The sequence below is a fragment of the Pseudophryne corroboree genome, chromosome 1 (genome assembly GCF_028390025.1).
Source record: "Pseudophryne corroboree isolate aPseCor3 chromosome 1, aPseCor3.hap2, whole genome shotgun sequence".
Lineage (NCBI taxonomy): Eukaryota > Metazoa > Chordata > Amphibia > Anura > Myobatrachidae > Pseudophryne > Pseudophryne corroboree.
Genome location: NC_086444.1, coordinates 328,164,461 through 328,187,971, shown reverse-complemented (window position 1 = coordinate 328,187,971; position 23,511 = coordinate 328,164,461). Strand labels below are relative to the sequence as shown.

The window sequence follows — 23,511 nt, the reverse complement described above, 5'->3', positions numbered from 1 at the left end:
AATTTTATCTCATTATCATCCAGTCTATATTAGCAGCAGACACAGTACGGTAGTCCACGGCTGTAGCTACCTCTGTGTCGGCAGTCGCTCGTCATCCATAAGTATACTAGTATCCATCCATCTCCATTGTTTACCTGAGGTGCCTTTTAGTTGTGCCTATTAAAATATGGAGAACAAAAATGTTGAGGTTCCAAAAATAGGGAAAGATCAAGATCGACTTCCACCTCGTGCTGAAGCTGCTGCCACTAGTCATGGCTGAGACGATGAAATGCCAGCAACGTCGTCTGCCAAGGCCGATGCCCAATGTCATAGTACAGAGCATGTAAAATCCAAAACACCAAATATCAGTAAAAAAAGGACTCAAAAATCTAAAATAAAATTGTCGGAGGAGATGCGTAAACTTGCCAATATGCCATTTACCACACGGAGTGGCAAGGAACGGCTGAGGCCCTGGCCTATGTTCATGGCTAGTGGTTCAGCTTCACATGAGGATGGAAGCACTCAGCCTCTCGCTAGAAAAATGAAAAGACTCAAGCTGGCAAAAGCACAGCAAAGAACTGTGCGTTCTTCGAAATCCCAAATCCACAAGGAGAGTCCAATTGTGTCGGTTGCGATGCCTGACCTTCCCAACACTGGACGTGAAGAGCATGCGCCTTCCACCATTTGCACGCCCCCTGCAAGTGCTGGAAGGAGCACCCGCAGTCCAGTTCCTGATAGTCAGATTGAAGATGTCAGTGTTGAAGTACACCAGGATGAGGAGGATATGGGTGTTGCTGGCGCTGGGGAGGAAATTGACAAGGAGGATTCTGATGGTGAGGTGGTTTGTTTAAGTCAGGCACCCGGGGAGACACCTGTTGTCCGTGGGAGGAATATGGCCATTGACATGCCTGGTGAAAATACCAAAAAAATCAGCTCTTCGGTGTGGAAGTATTTCAACAGAAATGCGGACAACATTTGTCAAGCCGTGTGTTGCCTTTGTCAAGCTGTAATAAGTAGGGGTAAGGACGTTAACCACCTCGGAACATCCTCCCTTATACGTCACCTGCAGCGCATTCATAATAAGTCAGTGACAAGTTCAAAAACTTTGGGCGACAGCGGAAGCAGTCCACTGACCAGTAAATCCCTTCCTCTTGTAACCAAGCTCACGCAAACCACCCCACCAACTCCCTCAGTGTCAATTTCCTCCTTCCCCAGGAATGCCAATAGTCCTGCAGGCCATGTCACTGGCAATTCTGACGAGTCCTCTCCTGCCTGGGATTCCTCCGATGCATCCTTGCGTGTAACGCCTACTGCTGCTGGCGCTGCTGTTGTTGCTGCTGGGAGTCGATGGTCATCCCAGAGGGGAAGTCGTAAGCCCACTTTTACTACTTCCACCAAGCAATTGACTGTCCAACAGTCCTTTGCGAGGAAGATGAAATATCACAGCAGTCATCCTGTTGCAAAGCGGATAACTGAGGCCTTGACAACTATGTTGGTGTTAGACGTGTGTCCGGTATCCGCCGTTAGTTCACAGGGAACTAGACAATTTCTTGAGGTAGTGTGCCCCCGTTACCAAATACCATCTAGGTTCCACTTCTCTAGGCAGGCGATACCGAGAATGTACACGGACGTCAGAAAAAGACTCACCAGTGTCCTAAAAAATGCAGTTGTACCCAATGTCCACTTAACCACGGACATGTGGACAAGTGGAGCAGGGCAGGGTCAGGACTATATGACTGTGACAGCCCACTGGGTAGATGTATGGACTCCCGCCGCAAGAACAGCAGCGGCGGCACCAGTAGCAGCATCTCGCAAACGCCAACTCTTTCCTAGGCAGGCTACGCTTTGTATCACCGGTTTCCAGAATACGCACACAGCTGAAAACCTCTTACGGCAACTGAGGAAGATCATCGCAGAATGGCTTACCCCAATTGGACTCTCCTGTGGATTTGTGGCATCGGACAACGCCAGCAATATTGTGTGTGCATTAAATATGGGCAAATTCCAGCACGTCCCATGTTTTGCACATACCTTGAATTTGGTGGTGCAGAATTATTTAAAAAACGAGAGGGGCGTGCAAGAGATGCTGTCGGTGGCCAGAAGAATTGCGGGACACTTTCGGCGTACAGGCACCACCAAAAACGCCTGAACCTGCCCTGCCATCATCTGAAGCAAGAAGTGGTAACGAGGTGGAATTCAACCCTATATATGCTTCAGAGGTTGGAGGAGCAGCAAAAGGCCATTCAAGCCTATACAATTGAGCACGATATAGGAGGTGGAATGCACCTGTCTCAAGCGCAGTGGAGAATGATTTCAACGTTGTGCAAGGTTCTGCTGCCCTTTGAACTTGCCACACGTGAAGTCAGTTCAGACACTGCCAGCCTGAGTCAGGTCATTCCCCTCATCAGGCTTTTGCAGAAGAAGCTGGAGACATTGAAGGAGGAGCTAACACAGAGCGATTCCGCTAGGCGTGTGGGACTTGTGGATGGAGCCCTTAATTCGCTTAACAAGGATTCACGGGTGGTCAATCTGTTGAAATCAGAGCACTACATTTTGGCCACCGTGCTCGATCCTAGATTTAAAACCTACCTTGGATCTCTCTTTCCGGCACACACAAGTCTGCTGGGGTTCAAAGACCTGCTGGTGAGAAAATTGTCAAGTCAAGCGGAACGCGACCTGTCAACATCTCCTTCACATTCTCCCGCAATTGGGGGTGCGAGGAAAAGGCTCAGAATTCCGAGCCCACCCGCTGGCGGTGATGCAGGGCAGTCTGGAGCGACTGCTGATGCTGACATCTGGTCCGGACTGAAGGACCTGCCAACGATTACGGACATGTCGTCTACTGGCACTGCATATGATTCTCTCCCCATTGAAAGAATGGTGGAGGATTATATGAGTGACCGCATCCAAGTAGGCACGTCAGACAGTCCGTACTTATACTGGCAGGAAAAAGAGGCAATTTGGAGGCCCTTGCACAAACTGGCTTTATTCTACCTAAGTTGCCCTCCCACAAGTGTGTACTCCGAAAGAGTGTTTAGTGCCGCCGCTCACCTTGTCAGCAATCGGCGTACGAGGTTACTTCCAGAAAATGTAGAGAAGATGATGTTCATTAAAATGAATTATAATCAATTCCTCCGTGGAGACATTGACCAGCAGCAATTGCCTCCACAAAGTACACAGGGAGCTGAGATGGTGGATTCCAGTGGGGACGAATTGATAATCTGTGAGGAGGGGGATGTACACGGTGATATATCGGAGGATGATGATGAGGTGGACATCTTGCCTCTGTAGAGCCAGTTTGTGCAAGGAGAGATTAATTGCTTCTTTTTTGGTGGGGGTCCAAACCAACCCGTCATTTCAGTCACAGTCGTGTGGCAGACCCTGTCACTGAAATGATGGGTTGGTTTAAGTGTGCATGTCCTGTTTATACAACATAAGGGTGGGTGGGAGGGCCCAAGGACAATTCCATCTTGCACCTCTTTTTTCTTTCATTTTTCTTTGCGTCATGTGCTGTTTGGGGAGTATTTTTTTGAAGGGCCATCCTGCGTGACACTGCAGTGCCACTCCTAGATGGGCCAGGTGTTTGTGTCGGCCACTAGGGTCGCTTAGCTTACTCACACAGCTACCTCATTGCGCCTCTTTTTTTCTTTGCGTCATGTGCTGTTTGGGGAGTGTTTTTTGGAAGGGCCATCCTGCGTGACACTGCAGTGCCACTCCTAGATGGGCCAGGTGTTTGTGTCGGCCACTAGGGTCGCTTAGCTTAGTCATCCAGCGACCTCGGTGCAAATTTTAGGACTAAAAATAATATTGTGAGGTGTGAGGTGTTCAGAATAGACTGAAAATGAGTGGAAATTATGGTTTTTGAGGTTAATAATACTTTGGGATCAAAATGACCCCCAAATTCTATGATTTAAGCTGTTTTTTAGTGTTTTTTGAAAAAAACACCCGAATCCAAAACACACCCGAATCCGACAAAAAAAATTCGGTGAGGTTTAGCCAAAACGCGGTCGAACCCAAAACACGGCCGCGGAACCGAACCCAAAACCAAAACACAAAACCCGAAAAATTTCAAGTGCACATCTCTAGACTTAATACATCTGCCCCACAAAGTGAAATTGCTGCACAATAGATAATAATACAGTATGTACATTCAAGCCACAAAAAACAAAAAATGTACCACAGCTAATTGAATTCCCTCTATGTAATTTTAAATATTGTCACACTGGAGTGCCACCAAACTCCTCAGGTGACTGCTATCTGAGCATTAACCATATTAACGTCTGTAAAGATAGCCATTTATGTTGAAGCATCCATCTTATCTCTTAAATATTACGAATATATATGTGGTCTTTATCAAATTCCATTATGATCTACTGTATTTCATTAAAATAATTGAAAAGAGATTAAAAAAAATCGCTAGTAGAACTAGACCACATTAAGACTTTTAACGATTGGGGCTTCTGTCACCAAATCGTGACGTGATTCACATCAATCTATGATTCTGATAAGAATTTTCTATTTTTTGTAAACGTTGATGTAAATCAATTTAATTAATATGGTATTAATGTTACAGTTTGTGTTTTTCTGTGACTAATGGTTAAATGCAAAATAGTGCTAACGTTCTGTAAGCTTTTGATTCAAAAACAATTTAGATCGATACATGTGAATAAGCAATTTCTTATTTCTATAAAGGCAGCTAGTGAAGACAGGAGAAATCCTTGTAATATGGAGTAAATAATAACATGTTGTATATATCTGATTTTGTCTGCATGTCTCATTCCCTGTGCCTCAATGATGACTGGTATGTCAATCATAGAGAACATAGTGCCACTTTGTTGTGTACATTAAGTTAGGATGGATGATGTCTGAAAAGATGTAGAAGAAATATGTCATTGTTATGAAAAAAAATATTCCTGCAGGTTTGTCAGTCAGTAAACTTGTTTGTTTCTTTTCTTTACAGGTTTCAGACCGATGTGACTATGTCTTTGTAAATGGAAAGGAAATTAAAGGAAAGGTTAATGCCATTGTAAATTTCACATATCAACATTTTAAAGCCTCACTAGACATGACAGTGTGGGTCCCACGGCTCCCTCTGCTGATAGACGTGTCTGATACTGAATTAAACCAAATTAAAGGCTGGAGGGTTCCCATTCTGACAAACAAAAGGTATGTTCTGTCTTAGTGTGCTTAACATCAATTAGCACAATTCATAAAGCTGGATAAATCTTGGCAACATTTTTCCCATTGTTAACAATAAATACTTTTCACACAAAGATATGTAGATCCGCACCAGCCATGACATAAATTATAGAAGAAAAATGTTAAAAACCAATGTTAAACTGTTAAAGTTAATTACAGAAAAGTATTTATTGGCGGTGCTCCCAAATATTTCGTAGATTGGACTACATTTTGAGTTGAAAGTAAAGACAAAAAGAAATTGTTTGGGAGCACTCGTTTGTTAAATTAAGGAATCAAATGTTTGAAAAGTCAGTTGGGTGTCTGTTTTTTCCTGTCTATTAGATAGGAAAAAACAGATGCCCAACTGACTTTTCAAACAATTGAATACCCCCCATAATGTCTACACTTGATTTTTCATGATTTTAGAGTTAAGGTTAGGTGAAGGGATAGGGTTAAGCTGTGGTTAGGGTTAGGCCAGTTTTAGAGTTTGGCTGTGGTTAGGGTAAGTTAGGAGCCTTATGGCAGACTGCATGGTTGACACGCGCAATTTCTATATTATGAAAATGTCCACATTTGACATGTCGCGCTCCCATCCATGTTGACATACTGAATGGCAATATTCAGTCTGATGTGAAAATCGCCATACTTAACGTCAACATATTTTGGGGTCTATTCATGAAGCAGTGAAAAGTGTGGAGAAGTGAGCCTGTGGAGAAGTTGCCCATGGCAACCAATCAGCTGCTCAGTATAATTGTATAGTATGCAAATTATAAATGTTACTTCAATGCTTATTTGTTGCCATCGGCAACTTCTCCACACTTTTCATTGCTTCATGAATAGACCCCTCTATCACTCCCATAAAAACAGATGTTGCATATTGTATAAAGAATACCCAGGTCCAATGAGGCAGTGTGTGCAGAGGGTGTTCTATTGAAAACAAATTGTCCGATTCACCCAGCTTCTCCCATTTTCAGCTACTGTATCTTTTCCTATAGGAACATGTCAATGTTTGCAAACCCCCATCAATCTATATGTGGTAATAAATAGGCATCCAATGTATTTTAAGGTGCATGTGTACAAAATACTGTAGTTACATGAAAGAACAAAAAGTTATGTGAGCAATCTGCCAGCATTTTTATGGTATCATAAATGGAATTTTTTATGTGTGGCAATTATATTAACTATGTAAATGCATAGTGATATGTACAACAGTATTCATAGGGCGGTATTCAAATGATATATCACGTCCAAGCTCCTCTCTAAAGTGATCCCTGTTATCGCACATATCGCGCCCATAGCAATCAGGTTTAGCTGCGTAAAGGGTTGGGTGCCCTCTCTACCCTGGGGGTAGCAAGCTGAAATGATTATACCACGCCCGTCAGCAGAAACAGAACGGGTGTGGACGGAGGTGAAAAGAATTGAATACCGCCCATAGTATTAAACTGTACAACAGGTTGCCTGCTTATGGGTAGCTAATAATAGCTAAGCTTAATATTACACTGTCCTGCAAGTAAAATACTGTATAGTAAAATATTTAACCTTTCACAAATTACTAACTAAAGAGGGAAAAAAAACAAAATGTGCTCCATGACCTAGATTTTTGATATTTCAGAACATCTCAAAGGTCCCTTAAACCTATGTATCTGTGACAGAAATAATAGAGATGGATGTGGCTGCAGGGCGGAACTCCAAGCTATCTTTTTAGTTGTGCAACAATATAATTGTTGGAGTGTAAAGACTGAAAGAGAAGTGTGACTAACTAGAGTCTCTATCTGCATCTGAAGCAGTATCTAATTATACTATTGTCTGCTTGTGTAAAAACCAGAATGGAAAACTAATATGAATATACTGTAGAAGATCTCACCTAGAGATTGATGTAGGTCATTAAAAAATACACCTATCCATATGTAGATTTTGTAGCTTCTAACACTTACTACTCATTATGGCTTGGGAGGTGAAACAGAAGAGGGAAAGGATGAGAAAGCAGAGTGAGAACAGTAATGGAAATAGACCTGGGCACAGACACATACTTACCTCTCAGGTGACATACTCCAGTTTTTAGTGTTCCTGCTATATTGCGTGATATTGTATTTTGTTTTCGTTTATGGCTTTAACTACATTTGCTATGTTTATTAATAACATTGTGAAGACACTATCCTCACTTATGACGTCAATACATTATTGTCTATAAAGAGTATATATATATATATATATTATAAGGGCACGGTCGTGCCCTTATATTAAGGCTGAATCGAACAAACGGAATTCTCCCATAGGGAACTTCTGAGATGGGGGCATGGTGTTTGAGGGGCTACACCTCAAAACTGATTGGACGTACCGAGCTGAAATTTGGCATGGACGTGTAGAATCGTCACCCGCTGGTGCATGCCAAATTTCAGGGCAAAATAATAAAAAATGAGGAATTGAGAGTAAGCTAAAGTTCCAACTGTCAGTTTTTTTCTGCCACTCCCTCTGTGGCTTTTTGACATGGTTTTCCTATAGAGTGAATGAGGATTTTTTTGGGAAGGCATAACTCAGGATAGAGGACAAATTAAGACTTGGGGTTTGTTTTATTAGATAGAGTATGTCCCAGTGTAGTGCCTTTTGGGGTTGTGGTTTTTCAAAAAGTTATAGTTTTTTTTTAATTAAGTAAAATATGCCCCATTATAAAGATAGGGCTTTTCAATTTGTTGCGCCTGCGCAGTGGCCGCCAGCAGGGGGTGAACATAGATGAGCTTGTCAAGTTGTGCACGAGGAGAGCGCGGGAAGCAGTGTCTCGTGCATGACGAGGACAGCTGCAGGCGGCGGGAGGACGAGAAGGAGGGAGCCTCTACAAGACCCGGAGGAGATCGCGGGACGTGAGCGACGGAGGGAGCCTTACTGGGGGAGGAGAACGACGGAGCAGAAGCCGGGTCCCCTTCAGGAGTGTCAGCGGGAGGAGATAGCCGCAGCTCGGAGGAAGCCGGGCCCACTTAACTCAGCGGGAGCGTCGGCAGGATGTATGCCATCCTTTCTTATTTTTCTTATACTTCTCCCGCCCTGTTGTGTCCGCCCGCCCGGCCGCCCTGCTGTGTCCGTCCCCCGCCTGCCCGCCCGGCCGTGTCCGCCCGGCCTGCTGTGTCCGTCCTCCGATGCTGTGCCCGCCCTGCTGTGCCCGGCCGCCCGCCCGCCCTGCTGTGTCCGCCCGGCCTGCTGTGTCCATCCGGCCTGCCGTGTCCGTCCTCCGCCCTCCCTGCTGTCTACGCCCATCCCCCCGCCCTCCCTGCTGTCTACGCCCATCCCCCCCCGCCCTCCCTGCTGTCTACGCCCATCCCCCCCCGCCCTCCCTGCTGTCTACGCCCATCCCCCCCCGCCCTCCCTGCTGTCTACGCCCATCCCCCCCGCCCTCCCTGCTGTCTACGCCCATCCCCCCCCGCCCTCCCTGCTGTCTACGCCCACCCCCCCCGCCCTCCCTGCTGTCTACGCCCATCCCCCCCCGCCCTCCCTGCTGTCTACGCCCATCCCCCCCCGCCCTCCCTGCTGTCTACGCCCATCCCCCCCGCCCTCCCTGCTGTCTACGCCCATCCCCCCCCGCCCTCCCTGCTGTCTACGCCCATCCCCCCCCGCCCTCCCTGCTGTCTACGCCCATCCCCCCCCGCCCTCCCTGCTGTCTACGCCCATCCCCCCCCGCCCTCCCTGCTGTCTACGCCCATCCCCCCCCGCCCTCCCTGCTGTCTACGCCCATCCCCCCCCGCCCTCCCTGCTGTCTACGCCCATCCCCCCCCGCCCTCCCTGCTGTCTACGCCCATCCCCCCCGCCCTCCCTGCTGTCTACGCCCATCCCCCCCGCCCTCCCTGCTGTCTACGCCCATCCCCCCTCGCCCTCCCTGCTGTCTACGCCCATCCCCCCCCGCCCTCCCTGCTGTGTCCGCCCATCCCCCCCCGCCCTCCCTGCTGTGTCCGCCCATCTCCCCCCCGCCCTCCCTGCTGTGTCCGCCCATCCCCCCCGCCCTCCCTGCTGTGTACGCCCACCCCCCCGCCCTCCCTGCTGTGTCCGCCCACCCCCCCCGCCCTCCCTGCTGTGTCCGCCCACCCCCCCCGCCCTCCCTGCTGTGTCCGCCCATCCCCCCCCCCGCCCTCCCTGCTGTGTCCGCCCATCCCCCCCCGCCGTCCCTGCTGTGTACGCCCATCCCCCCCGCCCTCCCTGCTGTGTACGTCCACCCCCGCCCTCCCTGCTGTGTACGTCCACCCCCCCCCGCCCTCCCTGCTGTGTCCGTCCATCCCCCCCGCCCTCCCTGCTGTGTCCGTCCATCAACCCCCCGCCCTCCCTGCTGTGTCCGTCCATCCCCCCCCGCCCTCCCTGCTGTGTCCGTCCATCCCCCCCCGCCCTCCCTGCTGTGTCCGTCCACCCCCCCCCGCCCTCCCTGCTGTGTCCGTCCACCCCCCCCCCGCCCTCCCTGCTGTGTCCGTCCATCCCCCCCGCCCTCCCTGCTGTGTCCGTCCATCCCCCCGCCCTCCCTGCTGTGTCCGTCCATATCCCTGCTGTGTCTGTCCATCCCCCCCCCCCGCCCTCCCTGCTGTGTCCGTCCATCCCCGCCCTCCCTGCTGTGTCCGTCCACCCCCCCCCCCCCGCCCTCCCTGCTGTGTCCGTCCATCCCCCCCGCCCTCCCTGCTGTGTCCGTCCATCCCCCCCGCCCTCCCTGCTGTGTCCGTCCATCCCCCCCCGCCCTCCCTGCTGTGTCCGTCCATCCCCCCCGCCCTCCCTGCTGTGTCCGTCCATCCCCCCCCCGCCCTCCCTGCTGTTTCCGTCCACCCCCCCGCCCTCCCTGCTGTGTCCGTCCATCCCCCCCGCCCTCCCTGCTGTGTCCGTCCATCCCCCCCGCCCTCCCTGCTGTGTCCGTCCATCCCCCCCCGCCCTCCCTGCTGTGTCCGTCCATCCCCCCCCGCCCTCCCTGCTGTGTCCGTCCATCCCCCCCGCCCTCCCTGCTGTGTCCGTCCATCCCCCCCGCCCTCCCTGCTGTGTCCGTCCATCCCCCCCCGCTCTCCCTGCTGTGTCCGTCCATCCTCCCCCGCCCTCCCTGCTGTGTCCGTCCATCCTCCCCCGCCCTCCCTGCTGTGTCCGTCCATCCTCCCCCGCCCTCCCTGCTGTGTCCGTCCATCCCCCCCGCCCTCCCTGCTGTGTCCGTCCATCCCCCCCGCCCTCCCTGCTGTGTCCGCCCATCCCCCCCGCCCTCCCTGCTGTGTCCGTCCATCCCCCCCCGCCCTCCCTGCTGTGTCCGTCCATCCCCCCCTGCCCTCCCTGCTGTGTCCGTCCATCCCCCCCGCCCTCCCTGCTGTGTCCGTCCATCCCCCCCTGCCCTCCCATCCCCCGCCGCCCTCCCTGCTGTGTCCGTCCATCCCCCCCGCCGCCCTCCCTGCTGTGTCCGTCCACTCCCACGCCGCCCTCCCTGCTGTGTCCGTCCATCCCCCCCGCCACCCTCCCTGCTGTGTCCGTCCATCCCCCCCGCCGCCCTCCCTGCTGTGTCCGTCCATCCCCCCCGCCCTCCCTGCTGTGTCCGTCCATCCCTCCCCGCCGTCCCCAGACGCATCACCTGACACTCACACGGACCTGACACACACGCACACATTCACACGCAGCGCCTGACACACACAGACGCGCAGCGCCTGACACACACAGACGCGCAGCGCCTGACACACACAGACGCGCAGCGCCTGACACACAGACGCGCAGCGCCTGACACACACAGACGCGCAGCGCCTGACACACACAGACGCGCAGCGCCTGACACACACAGACGCGCAGCGCCTGACACACACATACTCGCAGCGCCTGACACACACAGATGCGCAGCGCCTGACACACACAGACGCAGCACCTGACACACACACACACACGCAGCACCTGACACACACACGCAGCACCTGACACACACACGCAGCACCTGACACACACACGCAGCACCTGACACATGCACTCACACGCAGCACCTGACATACTCACACGCAGCACCTTACACACACACACACACATGCAGCACCTGACACACACGCAGCACCTGACACACGCAGACATGCAGCACCTGACACACGCAGACACGCAGCACTTGACATGCAGCACCTGACACACACACACGCAGCACCTGACACACACACACACACACACACAGCACCTGACATTCAGACATGCAGCGCCTGACACATACACACACGCAGACATGCAGCGCCTGACATGCAGCACCTGACAGACACACACACAGACATGCAGCACCTGACACACACACACACAAATATGCAGCACTTGACACACCCACACACATACAGACATGCAGCACCTGACACACACACACACACAGGCAGCACCTGACACACACACACAGACGCAGCACATGACACTCACACGGACCTGACACACGCACACACTCACACGCAGCACCTGACACACACACACAGACGTGCAGCGCCTGACACACACAGACGCGCAGCGCCTGAAACACACAGGCACGCAGCACCTGACACACACACACAGACGCTCAGCACCTGACACACACAGACGCGCAGCACCTGACACACACACACAGACGCGCAGCGCCTGACACACAGACACAGACGCGCAGCGCCTGACACACACAGACGCGCAGCGCCTGACAGACACAGACACGCAGCGCCTGACACACGCAGCGCCTGACAGACACGCGCACTCACACGCAGCACCTGACAGACACGCGCACACGCACTCACACGCAGCACCTGACAGACATGCGCACACATACTCACACGCAGCGCCTGACAGACACGCGCACTCACACGCAGCGCCTGACACACACGCGCACTCACAGGCAGCGCCTGACACGCACACACACTCACACGCAGCGCCTAACACACTCACACGCAGCGCCTGACACGCACATACTAGTGATGAGTGGGTTCGGTTCGTCGGAATCCGGACCCCCCGAACTTCACCCCTTTTACACGAGGCAGGTTCGAACCTTCCCGCCTTGCTCGGCTAACCCAAGCGCGCCCGAACGTCATCATCCCGCTGTCGGATTCTCACGAGATTCGGATGTCTGCATTCGTGGAAAGGGGTCCCATGTGTAAACATGGGACCCCTTTCAGTCCGTCTGGTCCGGGTGTTCGGTTTGTTGTTTTGCCAAGTACGTGGATTTAATCTGGAACCTGGATCAGGTGAGTATAATTATCTTTTATTTTCAGGTACCCGTGGATTCTACTTGGAGAAGAGGACCGACTGCTTCGTGTCAACATAGGTAAGTATGTGTGTGTCGGCAGGTGTGAAATAAAGTTATACTTTCACGGTGTCTGTGTCCTGTTTTTATTTGGGTATTTTTTTTCCAGTAGAACTACAGGTACCAGCGGGCCCGTTTTTCTCCCGCATGCTGGTACTTGTGGTTCTCAAAGTACCAGCTTGCGGGGGAGGCTTGCTGGGACTTGTAGTACTACTGGAAAAAACAATATTCTTTCAATTTTCTCAAGGCTATCAGCCTCCCATCCGCAGCCCTTGGATGGGGGGGACAGCCTCGGGCTTCACCCTTGGCCCTTGGGTGGCTGGGGGGGGGGACCCCTTGATTGAAGGGGTCCCCACTCCCCCAGGGTACCCCGGCCAGGGGTGACTAGTTGGATATTTAATGCCACGGCCGCAGGGCACTGTATAAAAGTGACCCCCGGCTGTGGCATTATCTGTCCAGCTAGTGGAGCCCGATGCTGGTGTAAAAAATACGGGGGTCCCCTACTCTTTTTGTCCCCCGTATCTTTTGCACCAGCACCAGGCGCAGAGCCCGGTGCTGGTTTTAAAAATACGGGGGATCCCCTGTCCGTTTTTCCCCCGGATTTTTAGAACCAGGACCGGCTCGAAGAGCCCGAGGCTGGTTATGCTTTGGAGGGGGGACCCCACGCAATTTTTTTTTCCGGGTTTTTTACATTCCATTTAAAAAAATAATAATCTTTTAAAAAATATATAAATAATACTTGTGCCTCCAAAAAAGACAAACCAAGTACCTAATCCCTTCTAATATAGATATGCTATTACCAAAAAAACAACAACTTTTATTTATTAGATTCCGCCTGCAAAGTGTGACGGATTGAAAATGACGAATTTACTGTTTAAAAGCACTGTTGTCGAATTTACAAACTTCAATTGAATATACTTTTGTCGAATTGCTGCATTTGTACCATTGCAGAAAAGTCGAATTTGTCAAATGACGAATTTTAAAAAGTCGAATTTTGAAAGCCTGTAAGAATAGGCCCCGCCCCCTTCTTCACATCAGCCGTCCCCTTCTACCCCTGTACCTTGCTCTCTCCTGTCTGTGTTCTCTCCCGTCTGTAGGACTAGGCCCCGCCCCCTTCTTACCCTCCAGTGACTGCTCTCTCCTGACAAGTGGACCAGGCCTGCCCCCTACACGCTGCTGGTGTCTTCATTGTTACTTGGTCTGGAGCTCCGTTGGGGAGAGAACTCACGTGAGCTCATTAAGAATGAGGAACTGGGATGTGCACCTGACACACACGCACACACGCAGCACCTGACACACACACACACGCACACACGCAGCACCTGACACACACGCAGACACGCAGCACCTGACACACACACACACACACACACGCAGCACCTGACACACACACACAGCACCTGACACACACACGCAGCACCTGACACACACACACACGCAGCACCTGACACACAGACACGCAGCACCTGACACACACACACGCAGACATGCAGCGCCTGACACACACATGCAGCACCTGACAGACACGCACACACAAAGACACGCAGCACCTGACACACACGCAGCATTTGACGCAGACACGCAGCACCTGACACACAGACATGCAGCGCCTGACACACGCAGACATGCAGCACCTGGCACACACATGCAGCACCTGAAAGACACACACACACACACACACACACAGACATGCAGCACCTGACACACACAGACATGCAGCACCTGACACACCCACACACATACAGACATGCAGCACCTGACACACACACAGGCAGCACCTGACACATATATACATGTGGCATTTAACGCACGCACGCACAGCACCTGACACACAATCATATACACACGCAGCACCTGCTACTCACACATATATACACATGCAGCACCTGCCACTCCCACATACATGAACAGCACCTAACACACACATATATACATGCAGCACCTGACACACACATACACGCGCAGCACCTGACAGTCGCACACATGCAGATGCGACACCTGACACAAACACATACACTCTCAACACCTGACACCCACGTGGCAGCTGACGCATACAAATGAAGCCCCTGAGATACACACACATACACGTGCAGCACCTGAGACACACACACACATGTATGTACACGCGCGGCTCCAGGCACACATATACGTACGTACACGCGCGGCACCTGACACACACACACGTACATACACGTGTGGCACCTGACACACACACACGTATGCACACGCGTGGCTCCTGACACACATACACACATGTACGTACACGCGCGGCTCCTGACACACACACATACACATATATGTACGTACACGCGCGGTTCCTGACACCCACACACATGGACATGCGCGGCTCCTGGCACACACACACGTACACGTGCGGCACCTGACACATACACGCGTGTACGTACACACATGCACAGCACCTGACATACACATGTAGGTACGCGCCACCTGACACACACACACGTACACGCACGACACCTGACACACGTACGTACACGCACGGCACCTGACACACACGTACGTGCACGCACGGCACCTGACGCACACGTACATACTAGTGATGAGTGGGTTCGGTTCGTCGGAATCCGAACCCCCCGAACTTCACCCATTTTACACGGGTCCGAGGCAGGTTCGAACCTTCCCGCCTCGCTCGGCTAACCCGAGCGCGCCAGAACGTTGTCATCCCGCTGTCGGATTCTCGCGAGATTCGGATGTCTGCATTCGTGGACATGGGACCCCTTTCAGTCCGTCTGGTCCGTGTGTTCGGTTTGTTGTTTTGCCAAGTACGTGGATTTAATCTGGAACCTGGATCAGGTGAGTATAATTTATCTTTTATTTTCAGTTACCCGTGGATTCTACTTGGAGAAGAGGACCGACTGCTTCGTGTCAACATAGGTAAGTATGTGTGTGTCGGCAGGTGTGAAATAAAGTTATACTTTCACGGTGTTTGTGTCCTGTTTTTATTTGGGTATTTTTTTCCCAGTAGAACTACAGGTACCAGCGGGCCCGTTTTTCTCCAGCATGCTGGTACTTGTGGTTCTCAAAGTACCCGCTTGCGGGGGAGGCTTGCTGGGACTTGTAGTACTACTGGGAAAAACAATATTCTTTCAATTTTCTCAAGGCTATCAGCCTCCCATCCGCAGCCCTTTTATGGGGGGGACAGCCTCGGGCTTCACCCCGGGCCCTTGGGTGGCTGGGGGGGGGACCCCTTGATTGAAGGGGTCCCCACTCCCCCAGGGTACCCGGGCCAGGGGTGACTAGTTGGATATTTAATGCCACGGCCGCAGGGCACTGTATAAAAGTGACCCCCGGCTGTGGCATTATCTGTCCAGCTAGTGGAGCCCGATGCTGGTGTAAAAAATAAGGAGGACCCCTACTCTTTTTGTCCCCCGTATTTTTTGCACCAGGCGCAGAGCCTGGTGCTGGTTTTAAAAATACGTGGGATCCCCTGTCCGTTTTTCCCCCGGATTTTTAGAACCAGGACCGGCTCGAAGAGCCCGAGGCTGGTTATGCTTTAAGGGGGGACTCCACGCAATTTTTTTTACGGGTTTTTCACATTCCATTTAAAAAATAATAATCTTTTAAAAAATATATAAATAATACTTGTGCCTCCAAAAAAGACAAACTAAGTACCTAATCCCTTCTAATATAAATAGATATGATATTACCAAAAAAGAAAACTGCAAAAAAAACATGTTTTTACATTTTTTTATTAGATTCCGCCAGCAAAGTGTGGCGGATTGAAAATGACGAATTTACTGTTTAAAAGCACTGTTGTCGAATTTACAAACTTCAATTGAATATACTTTTGTCGAATTGCCGCATTTGTACCATTGCAGAAAAGTCGAATTTGTCAAATGTCGAATTTTTAAAAAAATCGAATTTTGAAAGCCTGTAAGAATAGGCCCCGCCCCCTTCTTCACATCAGCCGTCCCCTTGTACCCCTGTACCTTGCTCTCTCCTGTCTGTGCTCTCTCCCGTCTGTAGGACTAGGCCCCGCCCCCTTCTTACCCTCCAGTGACTGCTCTCTCCTGACAAGTGGACCAGGCATGCCCCTACACGCTGCTGGTGTCTTCATTGTTACTTGGTCTGGAGCTCCGTTGGGAAGAGAACTCACGTGAGCTCATTAAGAATGAGGAACTGGGATGCTTTAATTTTATTGTGAGTAGTGTAGTGTGGTGATGTAGTATGTTGTATGGGGGGTATAGTGTAATTATGAAGTGCAGCATATGGGAGGGCTATAGCATAGTGATGTAGTGTGGCATATGGGGGGTGGTAGCGCATAGGCGTGCGTACAGGGGGTGCCTGGTGCGCACAGGCACTCCCTAATGTCCAGCATCGCTGCACGCCACGCTTGCTGTAGCACAGTGATCACTGAGTGTGTGATCGGTGGAGCCTAGCCTGCAGCTCATTTCCGTACCTCCCACCACCGATGCGCCCGCCCCCCCTCTGCCTGCTGCTAATACTATGCTGAGTGCATTAGTTGGCGGCCTCACTGGGGGGACTGGCGTCACCTTGCAATGTGACTTGGTGATGTCCGCCCATGCTCTCCTCCCGCCCACCTGTGCTTTCCTCCCGCTGCGGTCTCTCAGTCCTAGTGTGCCGCGGCCGCCACACCACTGGGGACTGGGAGCCGCCGGCAGACACATTCTGCTGAGACTTACTTGTCAGTGCGGGTTCCGGACGGCAGGCGGCGGGTGGGAGGGCAGACGGGGAGCAGGTGTCACAAGGAGTGTGTGGGTAACTAATTCACAATACTTCCGCTCAACGTGGCACTGCTGGTCCTTCATCTCCCATGTCTCTTCACCAGGTGGCGGGCGGCCCGGAAATTAAGTGATGTGTTGTGCAGCAGTCAGTGTGAAGTGACTGTGAGTAACACTGGTGGTGCTGATGATGCTGCTGCAGAATCGGGAAGCAATTAATTCATAAATATAATGTACTCTATCAATGTATTATACATACATAAACATGGACATACGTGTATTTGTGTATACATGTATATACATGAGTGTGTGTGTGTGTGTGTGTGTGTGTGTATATATATATATATATATATATATATATATATGACTTGGGGTTTGTTTTATTAGATAGAGCATGTCCCAGTGAAGTGCCTTTTGGGGTTGTGGTTTTTCAGAAAGTTACAGGTTTTTTTTAATTAAGAGAAATATGCCCCATTAGAGATCGGGCATTTCAATTTGTTGCGCCTGCACAGTGGCCGCCAGCAGGGGGTGTATTAGAGTGCCTTCACTTGAGAGCCGCAATATGGCCGCCTTCTCCCCGGTTATTCTGTAAATAGGAAAATAACCTCACAGGTTCACATAGGGCAGAGTTGCCACCACTAGTGCAGGGCTGTAACGTACAGTACTAAGGAAAAGCCATATACTAAAGCGGCACGGTGACCTCACCCCTCTCAGAGACACCAGGGCGCAGCACACTGTACGGGGTACACTTGGTACACACACCTGTTAGCTCAGGGCAGCACTATAGGACCCTCCTGTAATGCTGTGCTGGAGGCGTGTAGTGATCAGGGCACTGGGAGACTGGCTGGCTGGTCTCCGTCTCTGCTGCCTATAGAACTTCCACCTCTGTTATATATCAGGGCTGCTCTCCTGTGTGTTCTCTTCCTCTCCTACTTCACACTGGAACTAGCCGCCCAGAGAACGAGAGGGCAGCGGCTGACATCAGAGAGGGTGCAGCAATCTGTGTGGGCAGAGCCCCTCACAGCAAGGTGTCCTTTTGCTGTGCCCCATGTAATCACTGTGATCCATACAGACTCTCACCCTGGTAAGCTCTCTATTTATTATTTATTTTTGTACACTGCAGCATGCTCGAGGGAAGGGAGCAGGCACCCCCCCACCCCACCGCCACTACTCCTCCGCCAGCATCACTGCCGAGCCGGTCAGTGTTCCGGTGGCAATGAGCAGTAGGCAGCCACCAGCAACAACAGCCAGGAAGCTGTTACTCCCGGCAGCAGTAGCGTCAAGCTGCAATTCAGCCAGCGGCACGATGATCCGGGAGACAGTGGCAGCACAGGGAAGCAGTACCCCCTCCAATCGCAGCACCAACCTGGAGACTGAGGCAGCAACCCACCCCCAGCAGCAGCACCACCCTGATGATAGGTAAGATGCATTTTGGTGTCACAAGAAGGTGGCCGGAGTAGTGGCTGGCTGTGGTCACACCCCGGGCAAAAGTGATAGTGATTTCAGTGTTCCCTTGCGCGGGGATTGGATGTGTAGATGTATGAAGGCTATGTTTGTATAGATGTGAGCGGCAGTGTGCGGATGTATGAGAGCGGCAATGTACAGCTGTATGAGTGCGATGGTGTGCGGCTGTAAGAGTGCGATGGTGTGCGGCTGTAAGAGTGCAATGGTGTGCGGCTGTAAGAGTGCAATGGTGTGCGGCTGTAAGAGTGCAATGGTGTGCGGCTGTAAGAGTGCGGCAGTGTGCGGCTGTAAGAGTGCGGCAGTGTGCGGATGTATGAGAGCGGGGTTGTACGGATGTATGAGAGCGGCAGTGTATGGATGTATGAGAGCAGCAGTGTACAGTTGTGTGAGAGCGGCAGTGTATGGATGGCAGCATCATGGGGAGGGATGTCAGAATGCTGTTATAGGGTTCCTAATACAAAATGGAATCCGTATAGTGGGCGGGGCTGCACCATGGCACCACGTTGGGCTTTATGGGCAGGTAGTGCGGCAAGCACACCCAAATTGGCGTCTGACGTCGCCCGCAGTCCACACTGTTGTGAGGAGTCAGAGTTAATTTTGACTGTGTAGTGTACTCACAGAGGACCTACCGCCCGTCCCCTCCTCGCATCTGAGCAGCAGGTCAGTCTCTTATTTTCTTTTTAATCAGGAGAGGCCGAGTGAACTCTGAGCAGGGGGGCAGAGCTACATGGGACCCAGAGGGGCTGCTGTGCTGTCAGAGAGGAAGAGAGAGATGAAGCTACTGCAGATCCCCAGCTGATTGTGAGGTGCCGGGTTGAAGGGTGATGTGATCACCCTTCTCCCTCGCTGCAGCTGGGGACCGCATCTAGGCTTCCTCCATCGAGTGCATGCGGCGCAGCAGTGGGCGGCGTGTAATGAGTTTGTCTGACTCATTATACTGCTGCCTGTTGTGGACACCTCCGTCCGTACGGACTGGTGTACATGCCCAGCACAGAGGTGACAGTGTTGGTAGAAGTGCTGCCCAGCTCTGACCCTGCAGGCCTCCCTGATCTGGCTGCTGCTGCTGTGGCCTGAAACCCCTGCCGATCCCCTCCATAGACTTCCGCCTGGCCAGCGCTGAGGTACATGGGGTAGCCCAGCTGCGGGAAGGGTATGTCTCTGGCTTTCTCTCCGGCAGGGGAAGGTGACAGCGGCGGAGGAAGTGCTGCCCACCTCAGACACTACAGGCCTCCCCGATCCAGCTGCGGCCACAGCTGATGCTGCCAGAACCCCCTGCTGGTCTCCTTTGTTGACTGCCGCATGGCCAGTGCTGAAGTACTGGGGGTAAGCCAGCTACGGGAAGAGTGTCTCTGCCTCTGGCTCTCTCTCTCTGGCAGGGGAAGGAAGGGCTGATTCTCTGGCACAACAGGGAGGGCTGGGCTGCAGGAACACAGCACTGGAAGAAACAGGAGGCCGAACTCATGACCAAAAAGTGAGCAGTGCAGTGATCAGCCCCCTAGTCTTTCCCTCTCTCTGGGTGCAGAGCTGTATTCTACAGAGAGAGCTGGGATGGGAAGAAGGGGAACGGCACTTGACATACACATACACGCGCAACCTGACACACACATACACGTGCGGCACCTGACACACACACACGTAGCATCAGACACAATAAAATAAACATGCAGCACCTGACCCACACATACACGCGCAACACCTGACACACACACATATACACGTGCGGCACCTGACACACACACGTAGCATCAGACACAATTAAATAAACATGCAGCACCTGACACATGCATATACACGCAGCACCTGACACATACATATACACGCACACCATCAGACACACACATACACATGCAGCACCTTACTCACACACACATAGACACGTGTAGTACCTGACGCACACACATGTACACGCGCAGCACCTGACGCACACTCATGTACACACGCAGCACCTGACGCACACTCATGTACACGCGCAGCACCTAATGCACACTCATGTACACACGCAGCACCCGACGCACACTCATGTACACGCGCAGCACCTAATGCACACTCATGTACACGCGCAGCACCTGATGCACACATGTACACGCGCAGCACCTGACACAGACATACGTATTCATGCACAGCACCAGACCTACCCTTGTACACACGCGGAGCACCTGATACTCACACACATATACACCCGCAACACCTGACACACATACACGTGCGGCAGCTGACGCATACACACGCACCATCAGACACACTCGTATATACACGCAGCACCTGACACACATACACACACACACAGGAGCTGATACACAGGCAGCACCTGACACACACACACATATACACGCGCAGCACCTGACACCACGCACTCACACGTACAAGCAATGCATTTCACGCCTACCTCCAGCCTCAGTCACAGGCTGCTGCCGCCTACCCCCCTCCCTGCATCAGCTGCAAAGGCAGCAAAATATTTTGACCAAAGTCTAAAGGCCCATACACATTAAACGATGTCGCTCTGTGAGCGACATCATCTAATGTTTCCCCCGGCCGGCCGGTGGCCAACTGTACACGCTGAGCGATATGACCGCTCATATCGCTCAGTGACGTCACGCCCCCGCCAGCCCTGCATGAAGGTCGTGGACGACAGTCCACATCCTTCATGCATGACCTACCGACAGCGACGATTGTTGCCGACCCGCGGGGCCGCGCATCGTTCATCGCTGGCGGCATACACACTTAACGATAAAACGAGCGACATCGCTCAAAGAGGGGGAAAATGAGCGACGTTGCTCATTAAATCGTTAAGTGTGTATGGACCTTAAACAATTCGGTTTGGTTAATAAAATAATTTTGCACAGAACAGTGATGTTATACGAACATTTTCATTAAACATTTAAAAAATCAAATGTTTATTCTTACAGTGAAATTTTACATTTCTGAATAAAAAGAATAAATTTAAAAAAAGCGATGAAATTCCATAGACAAAAAACCTTACGGTTTCACATGTCCCATTAAGGCTTCTTAGACATGATCGAAATTTCAGAAACCTGTTGTAACTCTTCCACTCAAACTCCAAAAAGCAATGAAATTCCGATCATTAAGGCTGACGCCTTAATGGACGTGTTCCTTGCGCAATACAGATATGGTATGCCATCACAGCCTGTGGGTAAGTGCAGATTCAGCACTCTCACAGAGTGAGATTGCTGTCACTCACACAATGGTGGAGCTGCTAATTCACAGATTTGTGTGCTCATTGGAATACACACATGCAGTCTATGCAACTGAAGGTCTGAGCGGAAGACAAAGCTGCTCAGATGAGGTAAGAGTGTTGTTGATTGGAGGGAGGAGAGCGGTGTGGATGGGGAAACAGAAGTGTGTGGATAGAGTTGAACACTAAGCAGCACTGATGGGGGGGACAAAGAAACACAGGGGGTAATTCAGACCGCAGCAGCAGCAATCGCAGTCTGAATTAGTTTGTGAGGTGCGCACGTGCAATGGCCGCACTGTGCGTGCGTACCCCAGGAGCCCAGTGAGATGCTATCAGCATCTCACTGGCTGCGATCACCCTGCCTGATTGATAGGCAGAGGTGGTTGCGGGGAAGGAGGGGGGCGTGCAAACAGCGTTAGCATGCCATTGGCAGGGCATGGTCTGCACAACGGAGGCGTTTCCAGACCACTGGGGGGTGGGCTGTAGCGGTTATCCCCCTGCCAAGAGCACATGATCCACGAAATTTACCTTCAGGATGTCAGCTACATGAATGGGGTAAGAGTGGTGTGGATAGGGGGTAGATTAAGCAGCAAGTATGGGAAGGGAGACAGAGCGGTGCAGATGGGTTGAAAACACTGGCATGGATGGGTAGAAAACTGGTGCAGATGGGAGAGAAAATAGTGTGCCATGTACTGAAGGAGGCAGAGTGACGTTGAAGAAGGAAACACTGAGCAGCACAGAGAAGGAAACGGTGGTACAGACAAGGCACAGGTGGGGAAAGACAGATGGTGCAGATAAGTTAGTACAGACTAGCACAGATGGGAGAACACAGCAGTAGGGATTGGGGAAGACAGGGCAGCATGGGGGTGTATAGGGGAAGTAAGTGTAGATGCATAGACCGTAGATAGGGTATTATAGTTTTAGCAATTAACCAAGATTTTTGAGGGAGCTAAATGTGTATACTATGTGAGATGGATGTATGGAGTCAGAAGGATGTTGTAACAAGGTGGGATGGTTGTGGTGACCGAATGGGATGGTTGTGGGCACTGTGTGGGATGGGAGCACCACAAAACTGCTCAGACCTTCAGTTGCATAGACTGCATGTGTGTATTCCAATGAGCACACAAATCTGTGAATTAGCAGCTCCACCATTGTGTGAGTGACAGCAATCTCACTCTGTGAGAGTGCTGAATCTGCACTTACCCACAGGCTGTGATGGCATACCATATCTGTATTGCGCAAGGAACACGTCCATTAAGGCGTCAGCCTTAATGATCGGAATTTCATTGCTTTTTGGAGTTTGAGTGGAAGAGTTACAACAGGTTTCTGAAATTTCGATCATGTCTAAGAAGCCTTAATGGGACATGTGAAACCGTAAGGTTTTTTGTCTATGGAATATATATATATATATAATTAAAAAAGTATACGCGCTGATCCACTCAGTCCAAGTCTTTATCAGGGTTAATTGGATGCTCCTGAAGAATCCTCACTGGACACAACAATCCTCTGCAGCCTCCTCAAGATAAGAGCCGTACCACGGGCTCAATGGAATTACATGCAGAAAGAACAAATGAGGGGCGCGGAGTATAAGTAAAGTGCTTCAACAGTTATTTTAATTGTAGTACATAGATACATACATCTCAGTTTAATATAAACGGCTCAGTCAGTCCCCCTCGGTGTCTCCGGATAACATCCGATATGGAAACCTCCCGCCGGCAATTCACCGCTCACCGCTCTCCGATATATGCGTTACACAGTCAGGGCAGCATACAGGA

The 23,511-nt window shown here is 51.4% G+C and overlaps 1 protein-coding gene across 3 annotated transcripts in view; it reads left to right on the top strand.

The window, feature by feature from the left end:
- The window catches only part of LOC135068640 (transmembrane protein 132D-like), a 1,425,735-nt gene that overhangs the window by 1,386,978 nt on the left and 15,246 nt on the right, over positions 1-23,511 (top strand). For all 3 annotated transcript variants that reach the window (XM_063964609.1, XM_063964610.1, XM_063964611.1), the window contains one exon: positions 4,940-5,145. In XM_063964609.1, the coding sequence (XP_063820679.1) occupies positions 4,940-5,145 (206 nt within the window). The remainder of the gene's footprint in view (positions 1-4,939; positions 5,146-23,511) is intronic.